Source organism: Canis aureus, chromosome 33 (genome assembly GCF_053574225.1).
Source record: "Canis aureus isolate CA01 chromosome 33, VMU_Caureus_v.1.0, whole genome shotgun sequence".
In the NCBI taxonomy this organism is placed as follows: Eukaryota; Metazoa; Chordata; class Mammalia; order Carnivora; family Canidae; genus Canis; species Canis aureus.
Genome location: NC_135643.1, coordinates 18,317,118 through 18,333,054, shown reverse-complemented (window position 1 = coordinate 18,333,054; position 15,937 = coordinate 18,317,118). Strand labels below are relative to the sequence as shown.

Genomic DNA, 15,937 nt, shown 5'->3' with positions numbered 1-15,937 from the left:
TACAACAGAGAGTTTTGTTGTTTTTTTTCTGTTTATTTTTTTATTAAGTCTCTTGTTAGGGCAGCCCTGGTGGTGCGGCGGTTTAGCGCCGCCTGCAGCCTAGGGTGTGATCCTGGAGACCCTGGATCGAGTCCCACGTCAGGCTCTCTGCATGGTGCCTGCTTCTCCCTCTGCCTGTGTCTCTGCCTCTCTCTCTCTCTCTGTGTCTCTATGAATAAATAAATTTAAAAATCTTAAAAAAAAAATCTTTAAAAAAAAAGTCTCTTGTTAGACTGCAACATTTGAGTGTTTGGATTAAAACCAGTTAGTTCAAAAGCTATTTCCTTTTACAATTCTGATTTACTATCATAAGATCCCATACTAAGTCAGTGAACTCTTTCATCTGCCCTCCTAGGTCTACTCTCATGCAACAGAAAATTGTGACCTGTACTATTGATTTCCTCAGTGATAAAAACCACAGAGATAGATAGTGGTGCACTGTGTAATTATAGTATTTTACAGTGAAAGTTACAGTTTCTACTCACCAGTAAGCTGGGTCTTTCTTGCATAGCATTGCACCAAAGTTTTACAAAGAAATAGTACCACTCTTCGTCCTTATTTTGGAAAACAAAGGCCTTCTAATAGTGAAAGTACCCAACTTTGCAAGATGGATGTGGTCTATATTAAGAAATGGAATGGAGTTAGTAAATAACCAGAAAGTTGCAATTGACAATTAGGGATTATCATTTAACATTTATTTACTTTAGGAGAATTAGTGTCTTTGATGCATTAATAGTCTTTCATTAATATTGCAATGTTTATCCCAAAACAAAGCTAGTTACCATTGAACCAAGTATACAATATCCCTGAAATTGTATTCATAGTTGAAATTTTATACAAATGATTGTGATATAAATGTAGACATATTGCCAGGTAGGAGAAATTCAGGTCAGTCAAATTCAGAAATCTAAATAATGTAGTGCTGTAGATTTTAAAAGGCAAATTGATACTTAAGAGCAATACAGTATGAAATATGTAGAAGATATTACTGTCAAGGCTTATTCAAGTAATGTGTCCAAAGCAGTCGTATTCAGGCACATTTCTTCCTTAACACCTCCCTCAATACAAATAATTCTGACTCAAAACAGGTAGAAATATTGGGTAAGATATTAAAACTTAAAAGACATATACACACATATATGGAGTGTGTATATATATATATGTGTGTGTGTGTGTGTGTGTGTGTGTCTGAGAGAGAGAGAAAACGAGTCAAGTTTGAAGGAAAGATAGAGAAATCCTCAAATCCTGAAGATAAAGTATGGACTCAAAACTAGAAAGGATACCAGACTAATCCAGAGGAGTATTGGCCATGATGTAGCTCCTGGGGATTGGAAGTTAGAGTTTTTGTTTTGGCACAGAGGCAGAGACCCAGAATTTGCAAAGCCTGAGGCCAAGAGTTAAAATCTAGAGCTGTAAATAAAGCTGGATCTCATAAATTGCTGCTCCCGCTGTGAAAAACAACTAGAACATTTTTGTTCACCGACCCAGGGAAGCCACAGGAAGATTCATGGCAGAGAAAATCAAAATGAAATCTTCACTTAAATAAAATCTATAATAAAACCACAGTCCTACACCCAGATCTGCTATGGAATCTAAGATATAGTACTAATGAAATAAAAAAACAAAAATATATGTAATTAACCTAATTGGTGAAACTTCAAGGGTACCAAAAGAAGCAAACAATAAGCCATTCTCCTGAGTTCTTTCCACAACCTAAGTTCATTGATCTATGACAAAAATTTCCGACTCCTGGAAATGAGATTACAATATCTCACATCACCCAAGGGAACAGTCTACTGCAAGAGAGAGTGCACAGCACAGTAAGTGGGTTAGTTAGCACTCACATAACATGGATTCAGCAATCTGAGTGGGACTATACAGTAAATAAAAGTAAAAAGACAAACTATAAAATGCATATAAGCACAAATGCAAGAATAGACTATTATAAAAAGGACAGACAGATTTGGAGAGAAATCAAATGGAATGCCTAGGAAGGTAAACAATTAAAAGTTAAAACTCAGTGGGAGGTTAAAAATCAAATCAGAGACAACTTTGGATAAAGCTGAAGGGAAAATTAGTAACCTGGAATGTAGATCCCATAAAACTTCTCAGAACACAGGAAAGAAAGATGAAGTAAGTGATTATGTAAGAGGGAGGTTAAAGCATAATGTAGAATAGAATGAGAAAATACAGATTTGCTCAAGAGAGCAAAATTTATTTATTTTTTTAAAGAGATTTTTTTTTAATTTTTATTTATTTATGATAGTCACAGAGAGAGAGAGACAGAGACATAGGCAGAGGGAGAAGCAGGCTCCATGCACCGAGAGCCCGATGTGGGATTCGATCCCGGGTCTCCAGGATCGCGCCCTGGGCCAAAGGCAGGCGCCAAACCGCTGCGCCACCCAGGGATCCCAAGAGAGCAAAATTTAAAAGATTGTCAGACAATCAAAAATAGGGCTTACAATTCAAACTCTTACAGAGTAAACTACTAAAAATATAAAATAAAAATTGATTCTTAAAAAAAGAGAGAGAGGCCAATGAAGAGGCATAAAATGAAATGAAAATAAGATGGAACTAAATTATAGATGACCTTCACAGCATATGGGAAAGTGTGTTCTGAGTTAAAATTTTCTAATTTATGCATAGTGTTCAGTAAAAAAAAATAAATAACACTATTTGCATTAAATTCTCTTGAGGCAAGTTTACCAATTAAAATATTAAGACTGACTACACACATAAAAGATGGTTGTATAAATTCAGAGTAAGATTTTTAAGGGCAGAAAAGAAACAACAAAAACCCATGATAAATGAAAACAATTCTTAAGATGGCATATACCATGGATCATCATATGTGGGGAGTAATAATGTAAATCAGTTAAATTTACCTGTTAAAGGAGTTCAAAATTGTAGTAGAAAATCCCATTTTATACTCTTTAGAAGAGACATACTTAAATCCATAATTATAGAGAAAGATTGAAGGCTAAGAAGTAGAACTTAAAGTATACTTCAAACTTTATTTCAAAATGTCCAGTTAATAGCATTGACTATCTAATTAGGACATTATTAATTCAGTTTCATCTCCCATTATGCCTAAGTAACACATATCTGAGATTAAACCAATCATACTCGTAGTTTTAATTTAGGTTTTTGTTTTTCTTAGACTCTATAGTCTAAGAATATTCAATTTTCTATTGAGGAATTAATCAAAACTTTTCTAAGTCATTTGCCACACTCTCAGTTTTGTGTTTAAGACACCTTTGAAAATATGTATGTTTCCCCAGGGCCAAATGAAATTTTAATCGAAAGTCTTCAAGGGTTTCTTACAAGATTATTGGATATTTTAAAGTCATAATAATGCTAAATGTTAGCAAATGTGCAAAGTGAAGTGTCTCGTATTTTGCTAATGGGAATACAAATTTTTATGATTGATTGGGGAAGCAATTTGACAATCTAAGTTAAGGGCTTTAAAATTGTTTATTCCCTTTGGTCCAGTAATCCTACTCGAATGAATAAATTTTAAGAAATTAATATAAATGCCTGAGAAGATATATGCCAAATATGCTCTACATTCTTTGTAATTTATTATAAAAAATGAAAAACCTGAAAGTCCAGCATTAGAGCAGTGGTTAAGTAACAATATGGCAGTTACATAAGGTGGAATATCATATAGCCACTAAAATGTTTATGATGGTTTAACATGGAAAATCAGAATATAGGGATCCCTGGGTGGCGCAGTGGTTTAGCGCCTGCCTTTGGCCCAGGGCGCGATCCTGGAGACCCGGGATCGAATCCCACGTCGGGCTCCCGGTGCATGGAGCCTGCTTCTCCCTCTGCCTGTGTCTCTGCCTCTCTCTCTCTCTCTCTGTGACTATCATAAATAAATAAAAATTAAAAAAAAAATTAAAAAAAAAAAGGAAAATCAGAATATGGGTTTACACATACATTTAGTCACAACTATGTAAAAGTAATCTTAGGAGAAAGATGAATAAAATGTATGCATTTATTTTTGGCTAGGAAGTTTGCAAGTAATTTCTTTCTTTTTCAGTATGCTTTTTATTCACCATGTTCTTTATACTTGGCTTTTCATTATGCTTATAATTGTAAATGACTTTCTAAAAAAAAAAATGTTGAAGATTGGCTAGAACAACTGTATGATCCTGGAAACAAGAATCTTGGGATTTGAGATATAGCAATAACACTGACTTGTCCTGGAAAATTGGTCCCATTGATTCAAATTAGATTTGATTCAAATTCGATTACCAAAATAGTATTTGCATAAAACATTTGCAAAAACCCTAGTTGCATAAAACCCTGGGTGGAAAGAGTTGCTTACAGCCAGTAAGTCAAGGGTAGATATAAGAGGATTTCGAAGACATGGGGATTTGGAACTGAGTTATAGTTTTGCATTATTTCCCAGTTGCCTATTATATACATATCACTCTGTCCTTGCAAGCATGCTTATTCTTAAACTGTTTGATGAATTGGATTCATTATGTGATACTGTGTAATTTCATTTGTGAAACAAGGTCATGGTCTTTAAGCAATTTCAGAAGCTCCACTAAATTTTTTAGGCCATCCATACACATTAGTTGATACTGAAGTATAACATATATCATGTATATGTTACATTGGATATACACTCATTGGCCTGAAAAAGTAGTTCCTACATTGGAGACCCTACATTCAAATTAAGAACTTCAAAAAATTCACTAGAATGTATTATTAAGGAAGACATCAGAGTCAATTTTTGTCCCAGAAAGAAGTTGGACCTTTTTAGTTTATGAGCACATTGTTAATTTTAAAAAATAAATTAAAGAACTGGAGACTTTAGGTATGCTAAATGGTATAGATTGCATCGAACAAGAAAGGGTACACGACTTGGAGTGTTTTTCACTATCGAACATAACTAAAAACACATGCCTAATATGAGAAATTTAACAGATTTCCTCATTTTTACTTAATAATACTACAGAATAGTGTATATTATTCAGAAGGCAGTATTGGAAGATCCATTATGCATTATGCTGTCTGACCATTTAGGCTTCTTTATATCGTTTCTAAAATTATATAAAAGCAGTCCTTGTTTCTACAATACAGTTTTGAAATTGGATTTCCATAAAATGGTTCCAGGCATAGAGAGAGAGAGAAGCCGGGGGTGGGGGCGGGGGAGTTATTGAGAGAACAATGGACACAGAGAGAGATATAGACAAAGAAAAAAGCACTTGAAAACCTCCAAAAATGCTAAGCCAATAACTATGTTTACTTTTTATGTTGAAATACAATATTACCAAGACCTAAACCTTTTAACTTTTATCATCTCTGTGATGAATTTCTGGTAAGATCTATTTTGCTGTGGTTGGCTTAATCCATACTGAGCTCTTCTTCTAGAAAACAGCAATCCAAAACTACATATGCAGCCTGGCCCAAAAGTGGTGTTTTATATGTATTTATGAGTATACTCAGATTATTACATGACTGCAGCTATTGCTGTGCACTTTAGTGTTTAATCCTATTCGAAGATTAGAGTCCCACACAGGGATATGTTACAGTTCAAATCTGAATTTAGAATTACTTCTTGCTGAAGATGGTTTATGCCACAGTAGACAAATTAAAAATAACAATTTACAAATAAGAACTGCCTGGAATTGTGTCTGCATCAGTGAACTTCCTGACTTTGGGAAATTAAAATGTTATGCAGTCTGCAAATTTAGCACTCTCCTCACATTAAAAAATTTGCACGTCACATAGCTCTTCCATTAATTCTCACATACAGAGGAAGTGGCACAACTCTGTGTAAATTGTGGTGTGGACACACTGCATACCAGGACCCCTGGAATCCTAGGTGCATTTAATGTGGGGAAATAATTTACCTTACAAGTAGTCTCTTCTTGACTTGAGAATGATGTGTTTATAGCTGCCGTGGTAGGCATTTGAGAAGGTGCCAGTCAGTTTCCAGTGAGATTCTTGTCAACACAGCAATTTGATAGGAAAGCGTAATTGTGAGTGTCAGACAGTGAGTGCTTTTATCTACAGTTTGGAAGAGGCTGATGTCATAGCTGTGTTTGTATCATCCTTGATATGCGTGGAGTCCCAGCTGGCAAATAAATATTCTGAACGCGGACTGGCTGCCCTACACAGTGCTCTGCATCTCCGGTATAGTAAGTGCGGTTTGCTTTAGCCTTTTTCCCTTCTGGTAAGACATTTTCCTGTTTTTGAAAGCAGGGATGTGGTTAGAAAGTTTAGCCCACGGAAACCTGCTGAACACCTATGGTGCCCCAAACAAATCAGTGTGAGAGGACAAGTGCAAGGTCTTCAGCTTCTAGGACAGAAAGGAAACTCCAGGGAAATCCAGAAGGGTGCCAGCTTTGACAACCACAGCAAAGCCTAGGTTCTTCCAAGGTCACGTCGGTGCCGGGCCAGGGCTTTTGCTTAAGTATTCCTTTTGCCTAAAAATCCAGCAGATAGGGTAATGTTATACTACAAATCAGCTTCTGCTTCCAGACTCTTCCTCATTTTACTTCTTCTGTCAGATATCTTCACCACCATGAATTATAACATCATTGCCTTTGAATTGGATAGTTTATTATTCTTCAGGAGCATTGATGAGGATAGAGCCTATTGCATTAGAAACACTTGGGCAGCCGATTGCAGGTTTGATTTTACTCAACTGTTGGGTGGAATTTTAGACGTTTCTTCATCTACTGTGAGTCACAAGATAAGGCTTTTACATCCTGCTGTTCGTTTTCAGAAGGGTGTGGTTGTTACCACAGAAACAGGGCTGTGGATGAGTTTCTTGAAGGGAGGCCCACTGTCCTGTGAGGCTGGGGGGGGGGGGGGTAGTACGGTGGCAATTTAGGTAACTGACATCAGTGATAAGCAAATGTTCTTTTCAATTTTTGTTGTCATGTCCTAGGATTTATGTATTCATTTATTTGGAATTCCTTAAGCCCCTGTCAATAAATAAACCCTCAGAAGAGTGGTAAATTATAATAAATGACCATGAGTGTCTTTGACAGACCTGACCTTTGACATCATTAGTGCAGTCCTGATGGGCTTGCTAGATAAGAACCAGCCTTAAAGGAAAAAAACAAAATCTGGACATGTTTATTTTGAATGGTCCTTGAGATTTTTAATAAGAACATTTGCATTGAAGAAATGTGAGAAAAATCATATATTTTAGCAGTCTGTAAAGCCACTGGCAAAAAGAAAGATCAAGCATCCAGGTCAAAGAGAGGGGAAAATCCATAGGGAATGGGGATTTTTCTAATGCTAGGATCATCAAAATAAAGACAGATCTAAGGAAGTGGTTTGGTATACTTCAGATGCCATAAATATGCTAAAACTAACCAGAAACTTGATGATTTGAAAACTTGCACTTTTATAGAACACACTTAATGTTCTTATAAACTATAATTGAGTTATATCATATTTATGACTTACGTACTAGCCCCCATATAAGATACAAATTAATCTTCTAATTTATTTAATCCTCATGGTATCATAAAATCTATATACATGTATTAAGGTCATAGAAGCAGCTCTGTATTGTAATATATTGAGTAAACCCTGAATGCAAGCAGGAACACCTTATAAAACTCCACCCATCTCCTTTCCGTCTAGATATTTGTCTAAATCTGAAGACTGTTTTAATTCCCAGATATGTACATCTAAAGTTTCCTTGTAGGTGTTTCTTAAATCTGCCTCGGGGGTTCTCAAACTTTGAAAGGCATAAAAATTATTGATCCATTAAAAAAATTACTGTATCATATATGTTTTAACTTAAAGAAATGTCAGAATTAATTTTTAATTTTATTCACTTTCCATCTCCTGTACCAACCTTAAGCCCCAGCATAAGTTGCTTTTGATTCTAATCTACTGTGATCCACTGGCCTACCTAAAGCAAAATGACTTGTTTAAATATAACTAAACTCAAAATACACCAAAAATAACCTTATAAATTGAATATTTGCTAATTGTCTAATAAAAATTATCTTGCAAAGAAGGAAATAGAGGCATAGAATCAAAACAGCCCACAAGTTAGCACAGGAGCCAACATTAAGAACCCAAATCTGGCTCGTGGTGTAGTTAGTCTCCATGCGGTGTCTTGGATGCTGGAAGCAAGTGGTTGTCAGCTTTTATTGCTCTAAAATATGATTTTCTTCTGATGTGTAGTGTCCCTGCAATTATGGGTGTCTATTCCATTTTCCCCCCATTGGTGTCTTTTTTGAAGGAATGATGTTTCTCCTTTGGATATTTATTTAGTGTAATTATTGCACCAAATATAGTGGGATTATCATCCACGAACAACTACATCATTCCAGCACGGTTCTCCAGTTACATCAGAGTAGAAACCCGAGTTCAGTGTACCTCTTTGCTTGCCCCATACTTGAAACAAAAGATGCTGTTTGGAAGTTGTTTCCTTTAAGCATGAAAATCTCTCTTATTTTAGCCTTCTCATGAATATCAATGATCGCGTTTGCAATGAAGAGGTGTTTTATAGCTTAATTAGCATTAACTCATTCAATAACTGAATTGCAAATTAAGCCATGAACATATCAAGCCCTTTTCTACTATATCCTTGTCTCTCCTCATTTAAATTTGCTAATTAATGCCTACACAGTACCTACATATATTGTTGAGTCTGTAGCCAGAGAACTGGGTTCTGACCCTTGCCTTGCTGGTTCACTGGCTTGATGATGTTAGGCAAGTCCCTTTGCAATTCTATGCTCTGACTCCTTAGTCTGCAAACAGAAAAGAGTTAGAATAGGAAATTCTAATCAATGATCTGTTTTAACTCCCAGGAGTTTGTAAGTTAGGAAGGGCATAGACTTGATTTTGAGGAATTTAAACCTGTCCGGTGATGCTCAGTTTTTGGCATTTCTCACACTAACGTAGTTGCTGGATAATTTTTTCTTTTAAAATATTACTTATTGCACAAAAGCAATTTGTATTCTCTTTCTTAAAACAACTAATTCTAAGTTCATGATGATCATTTTGGCTATTGTCTATTATCTATTCCATATGAAAAGAAAATTTTTTACAAGACTAGAAAAATCAAAGCCATTGCTGTTTACTGGAGACATGAAGACTTATGTATAGTTTCTGGCTTTGTTTCTGAGATTTCCCAAATATAAGCCCACCAAATAGACTATGTGTAGGCATGTTATTGCACAATTATGAGCCATGTACTTAAGGATAACTTGATGTTGCTACAGTATAAAACCAAGGTGAGTTTGCTTTCCTTTTTAAGATACATGGGTGTGGGCTCTCATCTTTTATGATAGTGGAACGTCAGCTGAAAAATATGGGCAACCCCACCTCCAGTCTAGAGGATGACCTTGCAAAATTAGAAAAAAGACACTCCTTCCCCTAGTCACTTTACCACCATCAACTGGAAAATTGTTATATTAACAATCCATATCCACAGCCCACACAGCTGTGAATGGGGCCACCCCGAGTTGGACAATGCAAAACTCGTACACTGTTGTCTTAATTGATATGAGGGCAGAAACCAAATTTTAATCTCAACACTTTGGGTTATTTCAAAACGTCACTTCTCACCTTTGGGACTCAGTTTCCTCATGTGAAAAAGATTGGATTAGGTAGCCTCTAAAAAATGACGCTTTGAGCAATTGTGAGATGTTTTCTAGCATAAGGAGCATTTCACTAAGTCTTTAAGACACCCTATTCTTGCTTCAGTTTTCAAACACTTTAGGTCTTTGGTTAAAGTTGCTCTCCACAATCAGATTTCCTCCAATCCCTTTTCTCCCAGATCAGGAAAATCTCTCCATTGAAAAATAAATGTTCTTTTTTTTTTTAAGCTTTATTTTTTTTTAATTTTTATTTATTTATGATAGTCACACACACAGAGAGAGAGGCAGAGACACAGGCAGAGGGAGAAGCAGGCTCCATGCACCAGGAGCCCGATGTGGGATTCGATCCTGGGTCTCCAGGATCGCGCCCTGGGCCAAAGGCAGGCGCTAAACCGCTGTGCCACCCAGGGATCCCGAAAAATAAATGTTCTTTATTCTTTTCTTAAAATGATTTTATTTATTTATTTGAGAGAGAGAGAGAAAGAGATTGCAAGAGAGAGAGAGAGAGCAAAAGCAGGCGGGGAGAGGGAGAAGCAGGCTCCCCATTGAGTTGGGAACCCAATGTGGGGCTCAGCCAGTGGCTCGATCCCAGGACCCCCGGTTCATGACCTGAGCTGAAGGCAGACACTTAACTGACTGAGCCACCCAGGAGCCCCTGAAAAAATACATGTTCTTTAAAATTACATTTACTCTTAAAAATTACAAAAGGGGGTCATAGAGCATGAGCATTTCCCATAGCAGAAGCACTGCTTTCTCTGGAACTGGCTTCCCTTAAATGCATTTATTGAGGTTCCCACGACCAAGGGGCAAGTCTTGCATCTTTCCATGAGCCCTGTGCCTTTGCTCCTTCTAGCAGTCCAGGAGCAGTCCAAGAGAGATGATTTTGGAAGTTGTTACCCATGGAGGTACGTTTTGTTCCAGACAGTCCTTCCATTAGATTGTTCTTGCCATTGCAGTACATTCAGTATCTTTGGCCCTCACTAAGTACCACAAACAACTCCCTAATCATTATGACAACCCAAAAACACCTCCCCTGCCCCAATTCCAAATTCCCCCTTTAGAAGTGACACCACCTCTGGTTGTGAAACTGTTTTAGCATCAAGTTGCACTCTGGCCCTGGCAAGTTGATTCTGAAGCATGCCACTATGTTGTTGCCAGAAGCCACAAAGGCCATAAACTCTTCCAGAGGAAAGCGTGAAAGAGTATACAGTATTTTAAAAAGAGTGCATTGATCATGGTTTCTCAGAAAAACTGGGCTCTTTGTCTCTGTAATAACTAAGGAACCTGAAATTCAAACAAATTTCCTAAGGTCACTCATTAAATAATGGTCTGACTTGACTCTACAAATAAAATCTCTTAAGAAGAGAGTCTCAGCGTGCTCACAATGTGCATCATAATGATATTGATAGAGTTGTCATTCATCGATTGCTTGCAGTGCAGTGTACCAGCCCTTTACAAATCTCACTTATCCTTTCCACAACTCTATGGGAGTGAAGACTTATGTTCCCTTACACAGATTAGAACACTGATATGTAGAAAAGTGAAGCAGTTTGACCAAGCTCTCACAGTTAAGAAAGCAGCAGGGCTAGGATTCAAACTGAAGAACGGAAAGCTCAGTTTCACTGCCTTCCCAACAGCCCTGGTGCCTTTTTTTGATGGCCTTCCTTTCGAGTAGTAAGAAAGTTAACTGAAATCCCTAACTTATAAGCTGGGCTGTTGATTGGGACACAGAAAAACAATTATTTTGCACTGTGTTCGGCCGGAGATGTTATTTTTCATTATTGCTAGGACGGCTCTCAGCAGGGTCACCTCATTAGCTGAAGAAAATGTCCCCTGTGGTTCTGTGAGAGATGGATCAGATGGAGGAGCGTAAAAACGAACTCTAAAAAGTGATTCTGTGTTCCCCTCATTTAGGGGATGGAACAGTAATCCCCTTCTTTTCTGATTCCCAGCCTCCTAAGTGATGTTTTAGTTCTGTAGCTGCAGAAGTGTTTTGAAAAGGATGGAAAAAGTTTTATAGAGTTGCCTTCCAAAACTCTTTATCAGTGTTTCCATAACAGAGTAAATTAGGGTGTTGAACCATTAGTGAAGTATACTTAATACTCAGTCTGTTTTAAATTTCCCCATGTAGGGAAATAACAGTTTGGCTGGATTGGTCCTCATTGGCTATGAGGAATAATAGTGAGACTTTCGTTTTCTAAAAAATATTTCTTTTATTTTAGAACAACCTCAAATGCAAGCACTTCATCAACTATATTCATACACCTTTTGATAGACATCTCCCAAGCCATGTGTCATAGAAACCATCCATAAAAACCCTGTCACTCTGTTCCCTTTGCTCTCCACTGTGGAGAAAAAAAAAAAAAAAGAAGCAATCTTTTCAAAATTACATTTGATCACAGGATTTTTCTTTCATTTAGGATAAAATCAGAATGCTCCATCATGGCCCACCAGGCCTGCATCTGGCTGTTCCTCACTCCTCAGAGCCAGCCTCCTTCCTCTTCCTTTTACTCACCTCCTTCCCACCACTCCATTTTTGTCCTGGCTTCTGCATTTACTGCCCTTCTTGTGGACCATTGTTCCCTCCTGATCTCAGTTTGGCTGACTTTTTCTCATTGTTCAAGCTCCAGCTCAAATCTCTTTTTTTTTTTTCTTTAAAGATTTTATTTATTTATTCATGAGAGACACCGAGAGAGGCAGAGATATAGGCAGAGGGAGAAGCAGGCTCCCTACAGGGAGCCCAATGCAGACTCAACCCCAGGACCCCAGGATCACAGCCTGAGCTGATAGCAGACACTGAACCACTGAGCCATCCAGGTGCCTTCAAATCCCATTTTTTAAAGGCTTATTTATTTATTTTAGAGAGAGAGACAGAGAGAGAACAAGGGGAGGGGCAGAACTCCGAGTTGGACACAGGGCTTGAGCTTATGACCCTGAGATCAGCCCCTGAGCCAAAATCAAGAGTCCCACACTTAACCGACTGAGCCACCGGGTGCCCCTCAGATCCTATTTCAAAAGAAAATTCCTCCCTGATTTCCTAAGTTGGTCATCCCTTTATCTCCCATCACATTGCATTCTTCTGTTCTATTCTTCAAAAGAAATTTTTCAACATCTGGATGATCTTATTTACTATGTTTACTTGTTTATTTTCTGTTCAACTAGAGCAAAAGCAGGGGGTTTTCCCATCTTTTTTGTCTTCATACCCCATACCTGGAATAGAACCCAGTATATAATAGGGCTTAGGAATATTTGTTAGAAGAATGAGTGAATGAGTGAATGAATTCCAGTTCTTGCCTAGAATGAAACAGAAGTCTCAGATGAATACCATCACTCACCAAAATATTTATTGAGTTATGCAGATCTACATAGATATTGGAAAGTTGAGATTAAAATTCAAATTATAATGTTCCTTTTCACTATTCCTTGGTCTGCCTGTCAAGAACAAGGATTCTGTTGGGAAACAGAGTTAAAAGCCAAGGCATGCCCAGAAGTGCCTGGCAGGGAAGAATTTCTGACCATGTTGTATCTCTCTGGAGGGCGTCTTCTCCCTCTGTAAGACATAACTCTTTTGCTTACTCAAGCAGGCCCATGCTGATTCTTATCAAAAATCCTCAGAGTAAACATCAGACCATCCCCAAATATCCTATTTTACACTGGTTTCCAGGCTTTCTAACCTGCAAGCAATGAATCTTTTTTTAAGATTTTATTTATTCATGAGAGACACAGAGAGAGAGGCAGAGGAGAAGAAGGCTCCCCATGGGGAGCCTGATGTGGGACTCGATCCCAGGACCCCGGGATCACTCCCTGAGCCAAAGGCAGAGGCTCAACCACTGAGTCACTCAGGTGCCCCAAGAAATGAATCTTTTGACATCCTTCTATTTAACAGCTTCCCTAGCAGAGTGGCGACATCAGCTACCTCATCTTCTCTGCTAGCAGTGAACTTGTATGATTTTACATCTTTGGGTTTGAAAATAAATAACCTTTCTTCCCGTGCCTTTATATGTCCCAGATGTCCTTTTATTGAGTTCACAGAATACAAATGGAAAAAGGTTATTACCAGACAGAAGTGTTTAAAAATGAAAATCAAACCTAATACATGGACTTAGACAACTGGAATAAGGAATATAATATTTATAAAACTGAGTAGGAGGTTGCAATCATTGCTCTAAAATAAAGCATTAAAAATTAATTCAGAGCAAACTTGTCTGTGCTACAGCAAACCTCTCTTTCATTAAGGTAGCACTGCATGTTTCTCCAGAATTAGTTCCCAAAAATAGGTAAATAGCTTGTAAGAACTGAATGTTCTGCAAACTACAGAAGATCTACCTGAGGCACGATTTGGAGTTACCTTCAGTATTAGAGCATTACGGACCTTTAATTTTGAACCAATTGATTGTAATTCTTGCAGATTCTCTACATTTTTTTGCCCTTGTGTATTACTAGGAAAGTTTAATTCATATGCTTTTTATTCATCTTAATGTGATTAATCCAAATGGTACTGTATCATTGGATCAATTTGTATGTTGCAGAATATTAAATAGTAGAAAACTGGGGATGCTAATTAGAAGTTACACTTTTAAATTTTCTATGGATTTTTCTTTTCAAAAAATTTGTATTCCATGTTGTTAAATGTCTTCTCCCAGTCTTCTTCTTGATGTTATTTTTATCATCATCATCATCATCATCATCATCATCATCATCATCCCCATCGTATTTCCTACCTTGCAATATATTAAAAAGAAAGAAAACTACTAGTGTTATCTCTGCATTTATTGTTGAGATGAGGTTTTTATTTTTCTCATTTCACACTGTTCCTCTGAAGCCCCAAAATAAACAACCTTATAACCTCTAGGCCCTATTGATTTTTGAATGATTTCAAATAAAAAGCATCCAGTTTCCATTGCATTGACAAACTGCTCAGTCCCTGGGCAAAACCTATTGGATTCCTATTAAATGGAGGGACAAGTAACAACCAAAAATCCAAAACGTGGATTTGAGATGCAGGGAGGAAGGGTGGTCTCTGCTCTGCTCAGTAAGTGGGTATTTAACCTTTGACCAATGATGACAGGTCTTCTTTAGTTCTATTAGACCAAGAGCAAGCTGTTATGATTAAATAAAAAAGAAAAAAACTGCTTAGAGCCTTGCTGAATATGTCCTGGGAATTAAAGCATATGGCAGGGATAAGGAAAAAAGATTTTCCTTATGCTAATGACCCTTGATGTCTGAAATAAATTAGATCCATTAGAGTTTATGCTCAATAAAAGAAAGACTTTAAGCACTCCAAAGTTAGTGACTCGAGACCAGTTTTGCTCTGAAATTCAATCTGCCTACTTATTAATTCTTGGTGAGGCTCCAGAGCAGACAGGAGATGCGAAATCATAATTCTGTACTGAACCAGAATTTTAAAGAACCACAGGTTTCTTTTCCTTTTCTTTTAATTAAACCATTTCTCATGCTTCTTATTTTGTTTCCCTCATTAATTTGATTTTGTTCCCATTTTTGTTTCATTTTTTGTTCTTTTCAAGGTTTCCTTTATCCTATTTCAACTGAACAGAGAACCCAGAATGAATATGGATTTTCTTGTAAGTTTGATGTTTGGTTTTTATGTTGCTGTATAATCATTTAACGTTACTGCCCCCCAATTCAAGCTTACCTTTCTTTGGATCACAGATGTGCACACAGGAAATAGGCGCCTAATATATTCTAACATGAAAAACAAATTAGATTTTCGCTGCTGAGGAGAAGAAAGGAGGGTCATTTTAAGCCTCTGCCAGCTTTAAAATCTATCAGTCTGCCATTCAGAGCTTCAGTCCCAATAGCTGACAAACCATATCATGAAATATGCTGATCTAATCAAGGGCTGGGTTCAAATGCTAAAAAGTAAAGGGCTGAGAAAATGCAGGCCTGTTGAGTTAGGAAACAGGAAGATTGGGTAATTATAGCCTGGGAAAGTAAAACCTTAAGGATTTAGGGCTAATAGTCTGACTGGGGTTCAGAATGCTGCCTCAGGGTCTCAAATACTACCAGGCCACAAAGTGCAGTCGGCACTCAGGAAACAGTGCTCACAAAACCTAGAGTGTTTGGGCTGTCACTGATAGTCTGAAAAGAGCTGTCAGACTTGGTTGATGGGAAGCTGATATTCTGGAAACTCTGGGAAAGGTAATAGTCAAAAAAAAAAAAAAAAATTCCCTCACGTACAGTGCATTTAAACACAAAATGCCGAAAGAAAGGGGGCGATTTCCGATAGGAAAATCCTTTATCCTGTCAATGTGTCAAAGAAACCATGACCCAAGAGTTTGGGTGAA

General features: G+C 37.4%; 1 protein-coding gene across 3 annotated transcripts in view; it reads left to right on the top strand.

Moving 5' to 3' along the window:
• Nucleotides 1–15,937, top strand: part of UNC5C (unc-5 netrin receptor C) — a 351,448-nt gene that overhangs the window by 285,769 nt on the left and 49,742 nt on the right. For 2 of the 3 annotated variants that reach the window (XM_077882934.1, XM_077882936.1), the window contains one exon: nucleotides 15,158–15,214. The exons of the other annotated variant lie outside the window; for it this stretch is intronic. In XM_077882934.1, coding sequence (XP_077739060.1) covers nucleotides 15,158–15,214 — 57 coding nt within the window. The remainder of the gene's footprint in view (nucleotides 1–15,157; nucleotides 15,215–15,937) is intronic. 3 annotated transcript variants of the gene reach the window in all.